At 38.7% G+C, this 16,131-nt stretch overlaps 1 protein-coding gene across 6 annotated transcripts in view; it reads left to right on the top strand.

Moving 5' to 3' along the window:
• The window catches only part of LOC121369391 (probable nuclear hormone receptor HR3), a 200,866-nt gene that overhangs the window by 130,064 nt on the left and 54,671 nt on the right, over positions 1-16,131 (top strand). For all 6 annotated transcript variants that reach the window (XM_041494462.1, XM_041494461.1, XM_041494464.1 and 3 more), the window contains 2 exons: positions 1,975-2,673; positions 10,735-10,876. In XM_041494462.1, the coding sequence (XP_041350396.1) occupies positions 1,984-2,673; positions 10,735-10,876 (832 nt within the window). In that variant the 5' untranslated portion in view covers positions 1,975-1,983. The remainder of the gene's footprint in view (positions 1-1,974; positions 2,674-10,734; positions 10,877-16,131) is intronic.

Below are 16,131 nucleotides of genomic sequence, written 5' to 3'. Positions count from 1 at the left end.
TGGTGTCGATAAGCACAATAAACTTTGATCTGTATTAAGCAGCTATCTGTGTAATAGCTGGGGTTTTTTTTAGCATAGTAAAAATGTGTCCTGTAGTAGATGTTGATCTGCATATATACAGTCACCTGTCTAGTGTAATAGAAATTCACTCTTGTTAATCAGCCTCCTGTTTGATATAGCCGAAGAATTACTGAGAGAGATAGGCCTTTGTCTAATGTAATAAATTTGACCTGTATTTAGCAGGTGCATATCTCCACAGGTCACTGTTTACTCATCTGATGTGTTTGAATGGACAAGTCAGCGAGATCTGCACTGTAGGTTTCTCCGGTTGCTGGCTATTTCTGCCGACAACTGAAAATAATTGCTTCAAGTTTCAGGGGTGGGTTGATTCAGTGTTTTTAACACACAGTACATGTAATGGTCTGCTTTATTAAGTGTGACACAAATCAAATAGTTATTTCTAAACAATTATGTTTTACCTGCCATCATTGTGAACAGTGATATTAACTTCTACCTTCACTGAGAGTCCAGCGTTCCTCATCACAGCTTTAATTGTGCCACGTTCATCTGGCCTGCCGCTTAAAACCTTTTAGTCCAGACTCAAGACTGACAGAGTCTGAGACTTTAACATCATGGCAACACCACACATGCATGTCATGTCATCAGAGGTTGGACTCTAGACTCTGAAAGTTTTATAAGCATAGCACTTGTCCACCCATTGACCATCTGGACATTGATCTTCTACAGTTTGATTGGATACAGCGATTCTCTTGGGCATTCTTCACTAGCTAATAGACAGAGATTTAAACATTTTAAAAACTTTTCTTTAATTAAAATCAAGAATGCATTGATTTTTTCGAGCAATCTATACAGAGAGAATTTTGAAATTTACATGTACTTTTTAAACAAAATTAAAATTAGACTGAAAATTTCAGTCTATGTTTTGATTTGATGTTCAGTTTTGATTGGCTAGTTTCAAACTGTGGTAAACTACAGTGGTCCCCAGGAGCAGTGTTCACATATATTGTACTGATAGAGGATTCATCACGAGTATCTGTAATATTTGCCTCAGATTCCTTGTCAGTGAGTGTGTATATTCATATTCCTTGTCAGTGAGTGTGTGTGTATTCATATTCCTTGTCAGTGAGTGTGTGTGTATTCATATTCCTTGTCAGTGAGTGTGTGTGTATTCAGGTTCCTTGTCAGTGAGTGTGTGTGTATTCAGGTTCCTTGTCAGTGAGTGTGTATATTCATATTCCTTGTCAGTGAGTGTGTTTATTCAGATTCCTTGTCTGAGTGTGTGTGTATTCAGATTCCTTGTCATTGAGTGTGTGTGTATATTCAGATTCCTTGTCAGTGAGTGTGTGTATTCAGATTCCTTGTCAGTGACTGTGTATTCAGATTCCTTGTCAGTGTGTGTGTGTGTGTGTATTCAGGTTCCTTGTCAGCGAGTGTGTGTATTCAGGTTCCTTGTCAGCGAGTGTGTGTGTATTCAGATTCCTTGTCAATGAGTGTATATTCAGATTCCTTGTTAATGAGTGTGTATATTCAAATTTCTTGTTAATGAGAGAGTGGTGTGTATTCAGATTCCTTGTTAATGAGTGTGTGTATTCAGATGACTTGTAAATGAGTGTTTGTGTATTCAGATTCCTCATTAATGAGTGTTTGTGTATTCAGATTTCTAGTTAATGAGGGAGTGGTGTGTATTCAATAACATATTGCAGATCACATGAGTGTATAAGCTCATGTTGATATGTATGTTTATGTATTGCAGGTCACATGAATGTATAAGCTCGTGTTGACATGTATGTTTATGTATTGCAGGTCACATAAATGTATAAGCTCGTGTTGATGTGTATGTTTGTGTATTGCAGGTCACATAAATGTATAAGCTTGTGTTGACATGTATGTTTATGTATTGCAGGTCACATGAATGTATAAGCTCGTGTTGACATGTATGTTTGTGTATTGCAGGTCACATGAATGTATAACAAGCTCCAGAGTCCCCTGATGACCAGCAGCGTGGGCAGCTCCTTCACGCCGTCGCCCCCCATCCTGTACGATGTGGGGCCCGACGTCATCGGCGAACTGACATCGTCCAGCTTCACCGACTTCGACGCCAAGTCGCTATCCAATGTGAGCAGCGAGCTGATGCTAGGCACACCCAGTCCCGACAGCGTCATGGCAACGTCCACCAGCCTCCCACCCCCCTTCTCAACCGACACGAACCGACTGGGCAGTGGCATCCCCAGCCCGGACACCAGTGTATCTAACGGGATGATGGCGTCAAGTGCCTCGTACATGGGCAGTGCACAGATGTCGCACAACGTCATAAAACAGTTCTCAGACATCAGTGTTGCCACAACGTTCACTCACCAGGGTAACGGGCTGTTGTCGAATGGCATCAACAGCAGCATGTTGTCGAACGGAGTGAACAGCAGTATGAACAATGGTGTGAACAGTATGAACAGTGTTATGAACAGCAGTGCCAAGTCTTTCTCCGCGGCCAACCTGCTGTCGAGCAGCAGCGTGAGTAAGGCCGTGACGAACATTACAAATCAAATACTGTCCGCCAATGGCATGAAGCCAGGACCCAAGGCGCCGCACTGCAAGGTGTGCGGGGACGAGTCGTCTGGATTTCATTACGGGGTCGATTCATGTGAGGGATGTAAGGTAAGACACAGCTGCTAGAGTATGGTAGCCCCACTCCCATGGCTAGTGATATTCAAGGTAGAGCTTCAAGATTATGGTAGCCCCACTCCCATGGCTAGTGATAATCAAGGTAGAGCTTCAAGATTATGGTAGCCCCACTCCCATGGCTAGTGGTATTCAAGGTAGAGCTTCAAGATTATGGTAGCCCCACTCCCATGGCTAGTGGTATTCAAGGTAGAGCTTCAAGATTATGGTAGCCCCACTCCCATGGCTAGTGGTATTCAAGGTAGAGCTTCAAGATTATGGTAGCCCCACTCCCATGGCTAGTGGTATTCAAGGTAGAGCTTCAAGATTATGGTAGCCCCACTCCCATGGCTAGTGATATTCAAGGTAGAGCTTCAAGATTATGGTAGCCCCACTCCCATGGCTAGTGGTATTCAAGGTAGAGCTTCAAGATTATGGTAGCCCCACTCCCATGGCTAGTGGTATTCAAGGTAGAGCTTCAAGATTATGGTAGCCCCACTCCCATGGCTAGTGGTATTCAAGGTAGAGCTTCAAGATTATGGTAGCCCCACTCCCATGGCTAGTGGTATTCAAGGTAGAGCTTCAAGATTATGGTAGCCCCACTCCCATGGCTAGTGGTATTCAAGGTAGAGCTTCAAGATTATGGTAGCCCCACTCCCATGGCTAGTGGTATTCAAGGTTGGGCTAGTAAATAACTACTATTGACATGCCAGCAAGTGAAAATGTATCAAATGTTGCATTTAAGTCTATTTTGTAAATATTTATTTCCTGAACCCACTCCAACCCTTCGATGTTAGTGTTTCTAAGCTATATCTCCCTCTTTAGGTGACATCTGATTATTACTATTATTTAGTAAAATTGTATTAACTTAAAGTAAACTTGGTCTAGTGAATTTTTAATTGTGGCTAGTAAATGTTTTAAATCACTGATCCCACTGCTAGTGGATTGTATAAACATTGTAGAAGCCCTGTGTAAGATGTCCTTCACTATATATATATATATATCCATACACATGGAATAAACACTCAAGTGCCACAGTAAAGAATATTTTTTATTATTATTTTTTTATATATAAATAAAGTTTACTGAGCCCAGAAAACAAATATAGTAGTGCCAAGGTACATTCAGTATTAGTGTTATTCAACTTACTGTGTTAGCACAACCAATATGCTATACAACCTGAGTGGTAACCTCCACTGCCGAATCGTGTTCCATTGCTGGATGTATAGTAGTACATCAACGTACAGGTAGACCATCAACCAAGTCTTCAATTCTGGAGTCCTGCATTGTTTACTACTGTACATCTGGCAAGGGGAGACCATTCTGGAGTCCTCCGCTGTTTACTACTGTACATCTGGCAAGGGGAGACAATTCTGGAGTCCTCCACTGTTTACTGCTGTACATCCGGCAAGGGGAGACAATTCTGGAGTCCTCCACTGTTTACTGCTGTACATCCGGCAAGGGGAGACAATTCTGGAGTCCTCCACTGTTTACTGCTGTACATCCGGCAAGGGGAGACAATTCTGGAGTCCTCCACTGTTTACTGCTGTACATCCGGCAAGGGGAGACAATTCTGGAGTCCTCCACTGTTTACTGCTGTACATCCGGCAAGGGAAGACAATTCTGGAGTCCTCCACTATTTACTACTGTACATCCGGCAAGGGAAGACAATTCTGGAGTCCTCTGTTGTTTACTACTGTACATCCGGCAAGGGAAGACAATTCTGGAGATTATGATTCAAGTTGTATAGCATATTGGTTGTGCTAGAACTAGGTTAGCATGAATAATAATTGTGATGCATATACACACGGCCATTTAGTAGGATTCCATGCTTGTTCGAATCCCAGATTTTGTGTTGGAAGCGTAAGATTATGAGATGGATTATCTTCCTTATTTCATCAAACCTTCCATACAAGTACAATATGTGATGGCAGTGTGCTGTGTACAATAACTAGGTCACTGTCACTTACTTTTCATGCTTTTCTCAGGGCTAGCTCTGGGTTAGCAGAAAATTCCACCAAATTATCTATCAAAACTGCAGAAACTCAAGTTATTTTCTGACAAAATATCATTTACTTCATGAAATTATTCAACTAAATTAGAATCAAATTATCCAACTGTTGTGAATTTGGTGAGCGCCAGAGCTAGCCGTAATTACTACACATTAAAGGACTCCTTGTCCTGGCCATATCTTCGTTATCAGTTGATATAACACATTGAGTAACGTGTGCTTCTCTGTCAAACTCCTTGTACTCTTGTTAACATATCTTCGTTATCAATTGATATAACACATTGAGTAACGTGTGTGCTTCTCTGTCAAACTCCTCGTACTCTTGTTAACATATCTTCGTTATCAGTTGATATAACACATTGAGTAACGTGTGTGCTTCTCTGTCAAACTCCTCGTACTCTTGTTAACATATCTTCGTTATCAGTTGATATAACACATTGAGTAACGTGTGTGCTTCTCTGTCAAACTCCTCGTACTCTTGTTAACATATCTTCGTTATCAGTTGATATAACACATTGAGTAACGTGTGTGCTTCTCTGTCAAACTCCTCGTACTCTTGTTAACATATCTTCGTTATCAGTTGATATAACACATTGAGTAACGTGTGTGCTTCTCTGTCAAACTCCTCGTACTCTTGTTAACATATCTTCGTTATCAGTTGATATAACACATTGAGTAACGTGTGTGCTTCTCTGTCAAACTCCTCGTACTCTTGTTAACATATCTTCGTTATCAGTTGATATAACACATTGAGTAACGTGTGTGCTTCTCTGTCAAACTCCTCGTACTCTTGTTAACATATCTTCGTTATCAGTTGATATAACACATTGAGTAACGTGTGTGCTTCTCTGTCAAACTCCTCGTACTCTTGTTAACATATCTTCGTTATCAGTTGATATAACACATTGAGTAACGTGTGTGCTTCTCTGTCAAACTCCTCGTACTCTTGTTAACATATCTTCGTTATCAGTTGATATAACACATTGAGTAACGTGTGTGCTTCTCTGTCAAACTCCTCGTACTCTTGTTAACATATCTTCGTTATCAGTTGATATAACACATTGAGTAACGTGTGTGCTTCTCTGTCAAACTCCTCGTACTCTTGTTAACATATCTTCGTTATCAGTTGATATAACACATTGAGTAACGTGTGTGCTTCTCTGTCAAACTCCTCGTACTCTTGTTAACATATCTTCGTTATCAGTTGATATAACACATTGAGTAACGTGTGTGCTTCTCTGTCAAACTCCTCGTACTCTTGTTAACATATCTTCGTTATCAGTTGATATAACACATTGAGTAACGTGTGTGCTTCTCTGTCAAACTCCTCGTACTCTTGTTAACATATCTTCGTTATCAGTTGATATAACACATTGAGTAACGTGTGTGCTTCTCTGTCAAACTCCTCGTACTCTTGTTAACATATCTTCGTTATCAGTTGATATAACACATTGAGTAACGTGTGTGCTTCTCTGTCAAACTCCTCGTACTCTTGTTAACATATCTTCGTTATCAGTTGATATAACACATTGAGTAACGTGTGTGCTTCTCTGTCAAACTCCTCGTACTCTTGTTAACATATCTTCGTTATCAGTTGATATAACACATTCAGTAACGTGTGTGCTTCTCTGTCAAACTCCTCGTACTCTTGTTAACATTTCACTGGAATCATTGAAAACATATCCCTGGATTTAGTGACAGATTTACACACTGATTAAAATATAGCAGGTGTTATAGGCTAACTGTATTTATAGACTGGGCATTGGAATTATAGATGCTTATCTCAATTCTAGATAAAAAATATTTCTTTACGAAAAATCATCAAGGGGAAATAACATCACTAATCTAGCGAATAGTATCAAAAATATGAATAGTATCATATGAAACCATGTTTCCAATGCCATGTTAATTTTAACGTTTTTTGTGTTACTTATACTGAGAGAAAGAAATACAGGACCACTTGATATTGTAGACGAGATTTAACTCACTGTAGCAGAGTAATATCTCAATACAATACAAGGATGTAATGTTGATTAAATGTCAGTGATGTGGGTTAACTTCCTGAAGCCCTAAATCAGGGTAATAGATGTATAGTTGCGGTCACACTCGGCTGTCCGTCTTTCTGTGATACCCTATTCACTTCCCTCAGTATATTGTAACTAATACCATTTTAAAGGTCAGGTGGACCATGCTAGCTGGTCTCCAGGTATAAATAGACACCTGTTGAGAAGACTTCATTAAATGTTTTCTGGCCTGGCAGGAATGTTCGGACATGCATGGCTACACACATCACTTCCAGTTTGACGAATGCTAACAATTCCACGTTTTGCTCACCATAAACAACACGTACGGTTTTAGCGGCGCTGGCCATGTATTGTGGCTGTGGCCCAGGCTTACCACAGTGCTAACCAAACACCACTCTTGATACTTGTGTTAGGGTAAGGATTGCCCCGCAAACGGAATGACGGCCGTTTCTGTGAGGGTCTACGTTTCCACTGCATTATAGTTTGCCAGACATCATCAGATGGATTAGATAAATCCAACAAAGCTCACAGAATGGGAATATTATTATTAAAGAAAATATCTTGTTGTGGTACAGAGTGGTGCAGGCGGCTGGTCGTATAGTTTAGCACACAAATTGAAGTCTATGTTTAGGACTGAACGTAAACCGCAAATCCCCCACTGCTCTTCTTATCACTGTGTGCACATGTTACTTGTACATTAAACATATTTCAAGGCTTGCAATGTATGTTCTTCTCCTGCAGAACACAGATTAAATTAAATCTTTTTTTTTTTCTTTTTTTAAATGTAAATGTTTAGGGCAAATGCAATAATTTTCTAAAATGCAGATTTTTTCCAAGATCTATTTAAGAAATTGCCAAAAAGTTATAGCAATTTGCCGATGTTGTCAGAAAATCCATAGCCAAATTCAAGTAACATTTACCCAAACAGTTTTTTGGTTTAAATAGCTATACACACATAAACAAAATGTGGTTTACGAATGAGCTTTTAGGTAAATTGGTAACGACATATACATTCTCCAAATTTAACTTTAAATCACATTTATTAATTTGGCAACTGCAGCTTAAACCCTGTATTACATATCTGTAATATGTATTATACCTACAGATAAATATTACTTGTCTGTAATGTGTATTACACCTCCAGATAAGTATTACATGTCTGTAATGTGTATTACACCTACAGATAAGTATTACGTGTATTACATGTATGTAATGTGTATTACACTTACAGATAAATAACAGATAAGTATTACATGTATTACATGTCTGTAATGTATATTACACCTACAGATAAGTATTACATGTCTGTAATGTGTATAACACCTACAGATAAGTATTATGTGTATTACATGTCTGTAATGTATATTACACCTACAGATAAGTATTACGTGTATTACATGTCTGTAATGTGTATTACACTTACAGATAAATAACAGATAAGTATTATGTGTATTACATGTCTGTAATGTATATTACACCTACAGATAAGTATTATGTGTCTGTAATGTGTATTACACTTACAGATAAATAACAGATAAGTATTACGCGTATTACATGTCTGTAATGTGTATTACACTTACAGATAAATAACAGATAAGTATTACATGTATTACATGTCTGTAATGTATATTACACCTACAGATAAGTATTACTTGTATTACATGTCTGTAATGTGTATTACACTTACAGATAAATAACAGATAAGTATTACGTTTATTACATGTCTGTAATGTATATTACACCTACAGATAAGTATTACGTGTCTGTAATGTGTATTACACTTACAGATAAATAACAGATAAGTATTACGTGTATTACATGTCTGTAATGTGTATTACACTTACAGATAAATAACAGATAAGTATTACGCGTATTACATGTCTATAATGTGTATTACACCTACAGATAAGTATTATGTGTATTACAGATCTGTAATGTATATTACACCTACAGATAAGTATTACGTGTATTACATGTCTGTAATGTGTATTACACTTACAGATAAATAACAGATAAGTATTATGCGTATTACATGTCTGTAATGTGTATTACACTTACAGATAAATAACAGATAAGTATTACGTGTATTACATGTCTGTAATGTGTATTACACCTACAGATAAGTATTATGTGTCTGTAATGTGTATTACACTTACAGATAAATAACAGATAAGTATTACTTGTATTACATGTCTGTAATGTGTATTACACCTACAGATAAGTATTACATGTCTATAACGTGTATTACACCTACAGATAAGTATGTGTATTACACCTACAGATAAGTATTAGGCGTATTATGTTGCTGCTGGTAATAACTTGGTACTTGGTGATGCCTCGACCAGAAGTGGTCAGGCCCTTTATAAGGGCCGTATGGGCAACCTAGGGAGATACCACAGCATCATAAAGGTCTAAAATTAACAAGCTACTCTCGATTCACTAATATCAAAACCTATATTAGCTCGGCCATTTACCTTTCGACCGACCGTTCAAAATTGCGCAAAATTCCCTCAATCAAAATTGCGCACCCTTTTCTCTTTGGCATTTAACTGCTCCATTCAAATTCCATAGCACCACCACCACCCCCACCCGCCTGCTACCGATTTGATCGGGCTGCTGGTGCTCCCTTGCATCTGCCAGTGCAGGCGGTCCCTCCTCTTCTCCTCCCCCCACCTTTCCTGTCGTGCACGGAGGAGCCGGCCTTGGCCGGCTCTTGTGCTCACTACAGGCGTGTGCTACAACAGCTTGTTCTGAATGTGCACGTAAAACCCTATGACATAACATGACATGTCTGTAATGTGTATTACACCTACAGATAAGTATTACGCATTTTTCATGTCTGTAATGTGTATTACCGTATATCTTCGCCTATAAGTCGATTTGTTTTCACCCAAAAATTATTTTATAACTTGGGGGGTCGACTTATAAGGGTAAAAAAATTTCACCCAAATATATGATGTTTTGGGGATTATTTTACAAGTTTTATTGTTGAAATATGTCCTGTATATTAATTTGACACATTTATTTTTTATAACCTTTTTTTGGGGGGCATTAGAATGGTTTTGGTTATGCAAAAAGGCGTGCGATCTCACTCACATGCCAAGAGAACAGTCCACTTAGTTAAAATAACAGTCATCACTAATAGCAAAAATGTAAACAATACTAACTACCTGTTGCCTGAGTTTATTTTGAAATCTGGTCACTGGCATTAATGGTTGTTCAAACAATGTTTTGTCGGTGATTAACTTCATGAATATTACTGAGCTTTTCCTGAGCTTAGACTGGTCTCTGCAGTTCACTAGAGCAATAGGGACATACATCATTTGGTACAAAAACCAGTGTACTTTTCAAAGTTATCCTCCTTACATGTATTAATATGGCGGCAAAACATGAGATACTCTTAGTTTTATCATAGTGATCTGTTGTCAGTGTTTATAAATAAAGTTGTTGTCTGAGCACAAAACCATGCTGTACAGTGCCAATACGGTAACAGTCAAACAGCTTTCACTATCTACTAAGGTAATATTTCGTTTTGATGCTATGTAGTTTGATTCCGATGTACAAAACGTGAAAACCGAAGTTTGTAAAATAATTTTCTTTTGTTCAAATGTTGTACATTATTGTTCTCATGTGCTGAAAATAAGAAATACTTCAATATTTATAAGTTGTTTTTCATGGGTCGACTTATAAATGGGTCAATTAAAAAATATGTTTTCAGGGCTTGAAATTAGGGACTCGACTTATAGCCGAGATCGACTTACAGGCGAAGATATACGGTACACCTAAAGATAAGTATTACGCGTATTACATGTCTATAATGTGTATTACACCTACAGATAAGTATTACGCGTATTACATGTCTGTAATGTGTATTACACCTACAGATAAGTATTACGCGTATTACATGTCTGTAATGTGTATTATACCTATAAATAAATATTATATGTATTACACATATAGATAATATTTCTTGTATTACATATTTGTGATGTGTATTACACCTACAGACTGATTGGCTTGCAGGGTTTCTTCCGACGGTGTATAACTCAGGGAATGACACACAAATGTGCTAATGACGAGAAGTGTGACATCACACCGTTCACGAGGAACAGCTGTCAGTACTGTCGCCTTAAGAAGTGTTTCACCGTCGGCATGTCCAGAGAAGGTGAGTACCAGTCGTAATGTCTCATACACACTGATGCGGTCATATTGAAGGCAAGGTCAGTTGACATTTGACCTATACTAAAGGCAGGGTAAATAAACCTATACTAAAGGCAAGGTCAGTTGACTTTTACTATAGGTCAATTGACCCTGCCATTAGTATACACATGTAGGTCAACTGACCCTAGTATAATGTCCAGTATTTCTTTTTTAATTAAAAAAACAACTCATAAAATATTAAAAATGCAAACATGCAATGAATAGTGATGTAAATGGGGTAATTATGATTTGGATTTGTAGGCAACTGAAACAGTATTTGAGATTAACGGTATCCCGATATCCCAGATTTAATTTTGGATACCAGACTTCAATAACCCAGTATCCCTCCAGAATACCATATAATGTTGCTTGTATTTTTTTAATCCTGCGTTTTTATTTTTCGCTGAAACAGTGAAAGTCGTCATTTACTGGTGAAGTTAAGTAACAATATTGTCCAAGTTTGTTACAATGTTATTTATGAATTTCATTCAAGTGGGATACTAAATTCTCAGGTGGGATACCAGATTTTGAAATGTTAGTATCCAACTGGAATACTGCCCAAATTTTTTAATCTCGAACACTGGGATGCACTCCAGAGGAATATGTGCCCCTCCCATGCTAAAATTAACCATTGATCCCCGTCCCTGTCTTTTTTGGGTGAGCTGGGTGTGGATGGAACCAGGTAAAATCACTACAGCTCAGCCATGTGGTATACAAGGTATGCAACTGATTCCATCATTTTAAAACCAGTTGTACAACTACACCATGACACGTGTTGGATCTCTGGAGCATCACAAACTACAAGATGATGATAATGGGATGATAATGAGATGATATTGAGATGATATTGAGATGATAATGAGATGATAATGGGATGATAATGGGATGATAATGAGATGATAATGAGATGATAATGAGATGATTATGAGATGATTAGTCAAGCTGTGCTTTACCAGGGACTACCTGGCTGGGATCCACTGTATGTTTGTTGTCACTTCTAAAAGTTAATTTGTTCTTCCCAAGCTTTGATCAATAAATAATTCAATAAATAATTAATAAACTTTGTTCATTCAGGTACTATTATCTTTGTCATTATCACCAAAACTCTAGTACCCTTTCATCATAAAGCAATTAAGGTGTACCTGCTTTATAAGAAACAGATGAAGGTATACGTGTATAAGTATGCAGGGCATGAAAGTACGTAAGCAGTTGATTAAAGTTTTATTTAGAAAGTTATTCACAGACCCCCAATATTTGTTGATTGGTGTGCCAAATATTAATAATAAATACACTATCGGCTTCACCTTGTGTGCAGGCTCCATGCCGTGTTAGCACTTGTTAAATTTAGCCCTGGTCAATATTGACACGCAGTGCGAAACGTGTCCACGCCAAACCAAGGCCAACACAATCCATGGCCGGCTTAAACTGCAGAGCCGTGAACCGCTTGATCATTGATCAGCACCTTTCTATCAAACGTTGATGGTTTTCTGTCACTGTTCATTCAGTGTGTGAGTGTGTGAGTGTGTGTGTGTGTGTGTGTGTGTGTGTGTGTGTGTGTGTGTGTGTGTGTGTGTGTGTGTGTGTGTGTGTGTGTGAGGGAGGGAGGGAGGGATATTATTTAAGCACCACCTAGTTGTACTACATGGCGTATACTTCACAAGGACACAAAACTCTGAAATTAATCAAGCACCACCTAGTTGTACTACGTGGCGTATACTTCACAAGGACACAAAACTCTGACATTAATCAAGCTCCACCTAGTTGTACTACGTGGCGTATACTTCACAAGGACACAAAACTCTGAAATTAATCAAGCACCACCTAGTTGTACTACGTGGCGTATACTTCACAAGGACACAAAACTCTGAAATTAATCAAGCACCACCTAGTTGTACTACATGGCGTATACTTCATAAGGACACAAAACTCTGACATTATTTAAGCACCACCTAGTTGTACTACGTGGCGTATACTTCACAAGGACACAAAACTCTGACATTAATCAAGCACCACCTAGTTGTACTACGTGACGTATACTTCACAAGGACACAAAACCCTGAAATTAATCAAGCACCACCTAGTTGTACTACGTGGCGTATACTTCACAAGGACACAAAACTCTGACATTAATCAAGCACCACCTAGTTGTACTACGTGGCGTATACTTCACAAGGACACAAAACTCTGACATTAATCAAGCACCACCTAGTTGTACTACGTGGCGTATACTTCACAAGGACACAAAACTCTGACATTAATCAAGCACCACCTAGTTGTACTACGTGGCGTATACTTCACAAGGACACAAAACTCTGACATTAATCAAGCACCACCTAGTTGTACTACGTGGCGTATACTTCACAAGGACACAAAACTCTGACATTAATCAAGCACCACCTAGTTGTACTACGTGGCGTATACTTCACAAGGACACAAAACTCTGACATTAATCAAGCACCACCTAGTTGTACTACGTGGCGTATACTTCACAAGGACACAAAACTCTGACATTAATCAAGCACCACCTAGTTGTACTATGTGGCGTATACTTCACAAGGACACAAAACTCTGACATTAATCAAGCACCACCTAGTTGTACTACGTGGCGTATACTTCACAAGGACACAAAACTCTGAAATTAATGCTATCTGTATAAAGAAGATATTGAAAAATATTGACAGCAATTGACACTGTCGGTACTTCAATATTTAATGTATACTAGACAAAAAGACAGAAACTGTAAATGTGTATTAAAATGTGTGGTAATTACCTATAGAACTGGAATCACACTGATGTGCCTCTCATAAGTAATTTATTGATGCCATCTCAGTAACTAGCCAGTAGATACAAAATACATGTAAATAAAAACACTGTCAACACGGACAATAACTTCTAGACACCTTTTTAGCTGCAATACAATTCAGGGGGTGCTGTATTAATTTCCAGGTCTATATGTGTGTGTGTGTGTGTGTGTGTGTGTGTGTATTTTAGTTTTAAAAAGTACATAACAAGTTTAATTTAATTTTACCATATTGTCTCTTAAAGAAAGTTAGGTGTGTATTGCTGTGGTTTTATAGATTATTTGATTGCTATTGCATCAATTGATATTATATTGTTAATGTCCTGACCTTGGAACATCTTCATCGCTTAGCTCAACACATTTAAACTCTGCACCAGGTCAATTGAAGGCCGTTCCTGACTCTTTTAGTAGCAATATATTTGTGGATTTCGATGGATCACATGACTTGGTCCCTCAATTCTATGATATCACCTGAAGTGTTTAGTCTATGATCTCCTGAAGTGTTTAGTCTAGGATTGCCTGAAGTGTTTAGTCTAGGATCGCCTGAAGTGTTTAGTCTAGGATTGCCTGAAGTGTTTAGTCTAGGATCTCCTGAAGTGTTTAGTCTACGATCTCCTGAAGTGTTTAGTCTACGACGCCTGAAGTGTTTAGTCTATGACGCCTGAAGTGTTTAGTCTAGGATCTCCTGAAGTGTTTAGTCTAGGATCTCCTGAAGTGTTTAGTCTACGATCTCCTGAAATGTTTAGTCTAGGATCTCCTGAAGTGTTTAGTCTAGGATCTCCTGAAGTGTTTAGTCTACGATCGCCTGAAGTGTTTAGTCTAGGATTGCCAGAAGTGTTTAGTCTAGGATTGCCTGAAGTGTTTAGTCTAGGATCGCCTGAAGTGTTTAGTCTAGGATCTCCTGAAGTGTTTAGTCTACGATCGCCTGAAGTGTTTAGTCTAGGATTGCCTGAAGTGTTTAGTCTAGGATTGCCTGAAGTGTTTAGTCTAGGATTGCCTGAAGTGTTTAGTCTAGGATCGCCTGAAGTGTTTAGTCTAGGATTGCCTGAAGTGTTTAGTCTAGGATCTCCTGAAGTGTTTAGTCTACGATCTCCTGAAGTGTTTAGTCTACGACGCCTGAAGTGTTTAGTCTACGACGCCTGAAGTGTTTAGTCTAGGATCTCCTGAAGTGTTTAGTCTACGATCTCCTGAAGTGTTTAGTCTACGATCTCCTGAAGTGTTTAGTCTACGATCGCCTGAAGTGTTTAGTCTAGGATCTCCTGAAGTGTTTAGTCTACGATCGCCTGAAGTGTTTAGTCTAGGATCTCCTGAAGTGTTTAGTCTACGACGCCTGAAGTGTTTAGTCTAGGATTGCCTGAAGTGTTTAGTCTACGATCGCCTGAAGTGTTTAGTCTAGGATCTCCTGAAGTGTTTAGTCTACGATCGCCTGAAGTGTTTAGTCTAGGATCTCCTGAAGTGTTTAGTCTACGATCGCCTGAAGTGTTTAGTCTACGATCGCCTGAAGTGTTTAGTCTAGGATCTCCTGAAGTGTTTAGTCTACGACGCCTGAAGTGTTTAGTCTACGATCGCCTGAAGTGTTTAGTCTAGGATTGCCTGAAGTGTTTAGTCTAGGATCTCCTGAAGTGTTTAGTCTACGATCGCCTGAAGTGTTTAGTCTACGATCGCCTGAAGTGTTTAGTCTACGATCGCCTGAAGTGTTTAGTCTACGATCGCCTGAAGTGTTTAGTCTAGGATTGCCTGAAGTGTTTAGTCTAGGATCTCCTGAAGTGTTTAGTCTGGGATCACTTGAAGTGTTTAGTCTAGGATCGCCTGAAGTGTTTAGTCTAGGATCGCCTGAAGTGTTTAGTCTAGGATCAAACTTCTGCGGCAGACCCATTGGGATTTCCCCATCCATTCAGTGCTCTACGACTAGTATATCAAAGGCCAGGGTATGTGCTATCTTGTTTGTGGGAAAGTGTATATAAAAGATCACTTGTTACTAATTGAAATATAGCAGGTTTTGTTTTAAGACTGTATCAGAATTACCAAATGTTTGACATCCAATAGCCGATGATAAATTAACCAATGTGCTTTAGTGATGTTGTTAAACCAAAGAAATTTTAACTTTGTGAATATACCGCTTGTTTATGTAGGCATGTGTGCAGGCTGTGTGTGTGTGTTGGTGCATGCGTGCATGCGTGCGCACATGTATACAGACAAGGTTAGCAATTCTATGCACTTTTCAAACTAAGAGGTACAGTGTCCATAATATACAGGGAAAATCCATCAAACTCATTCACAGTGGCCAATCTGGTCAACACATAGTTTGTTCTCAAAGTTAGTAGTTTGTCGCCAAAGTTAGTAGTTTGTCGCCATTCAAACACTTTATAGATTCTGGTACAATACTTGTACAGTGAAATGTGTTAAACAGATCGTTGTGA

The sequence above is a fragment of the Gigantopelta aegis genome, chromosome 3 (genome assembly GCF_016097555.1).
Source record: "Gigantopelta aegis isolate Gae_Host chromosome 3, Gae_host_genome, whole genome shotgun sequence".
NCBI classification, from domain to species: Eukaryota; Metazoa; Mollusca; class Gastropoda; order Neomphalida; family Peltospiridae; genus Gigantopelta; species Gigantopelta aegis.
Note: the sequence above shows the minus strand (reverse complement) of the source record. Positions and strands in the feature narration are given on the sequence as shown.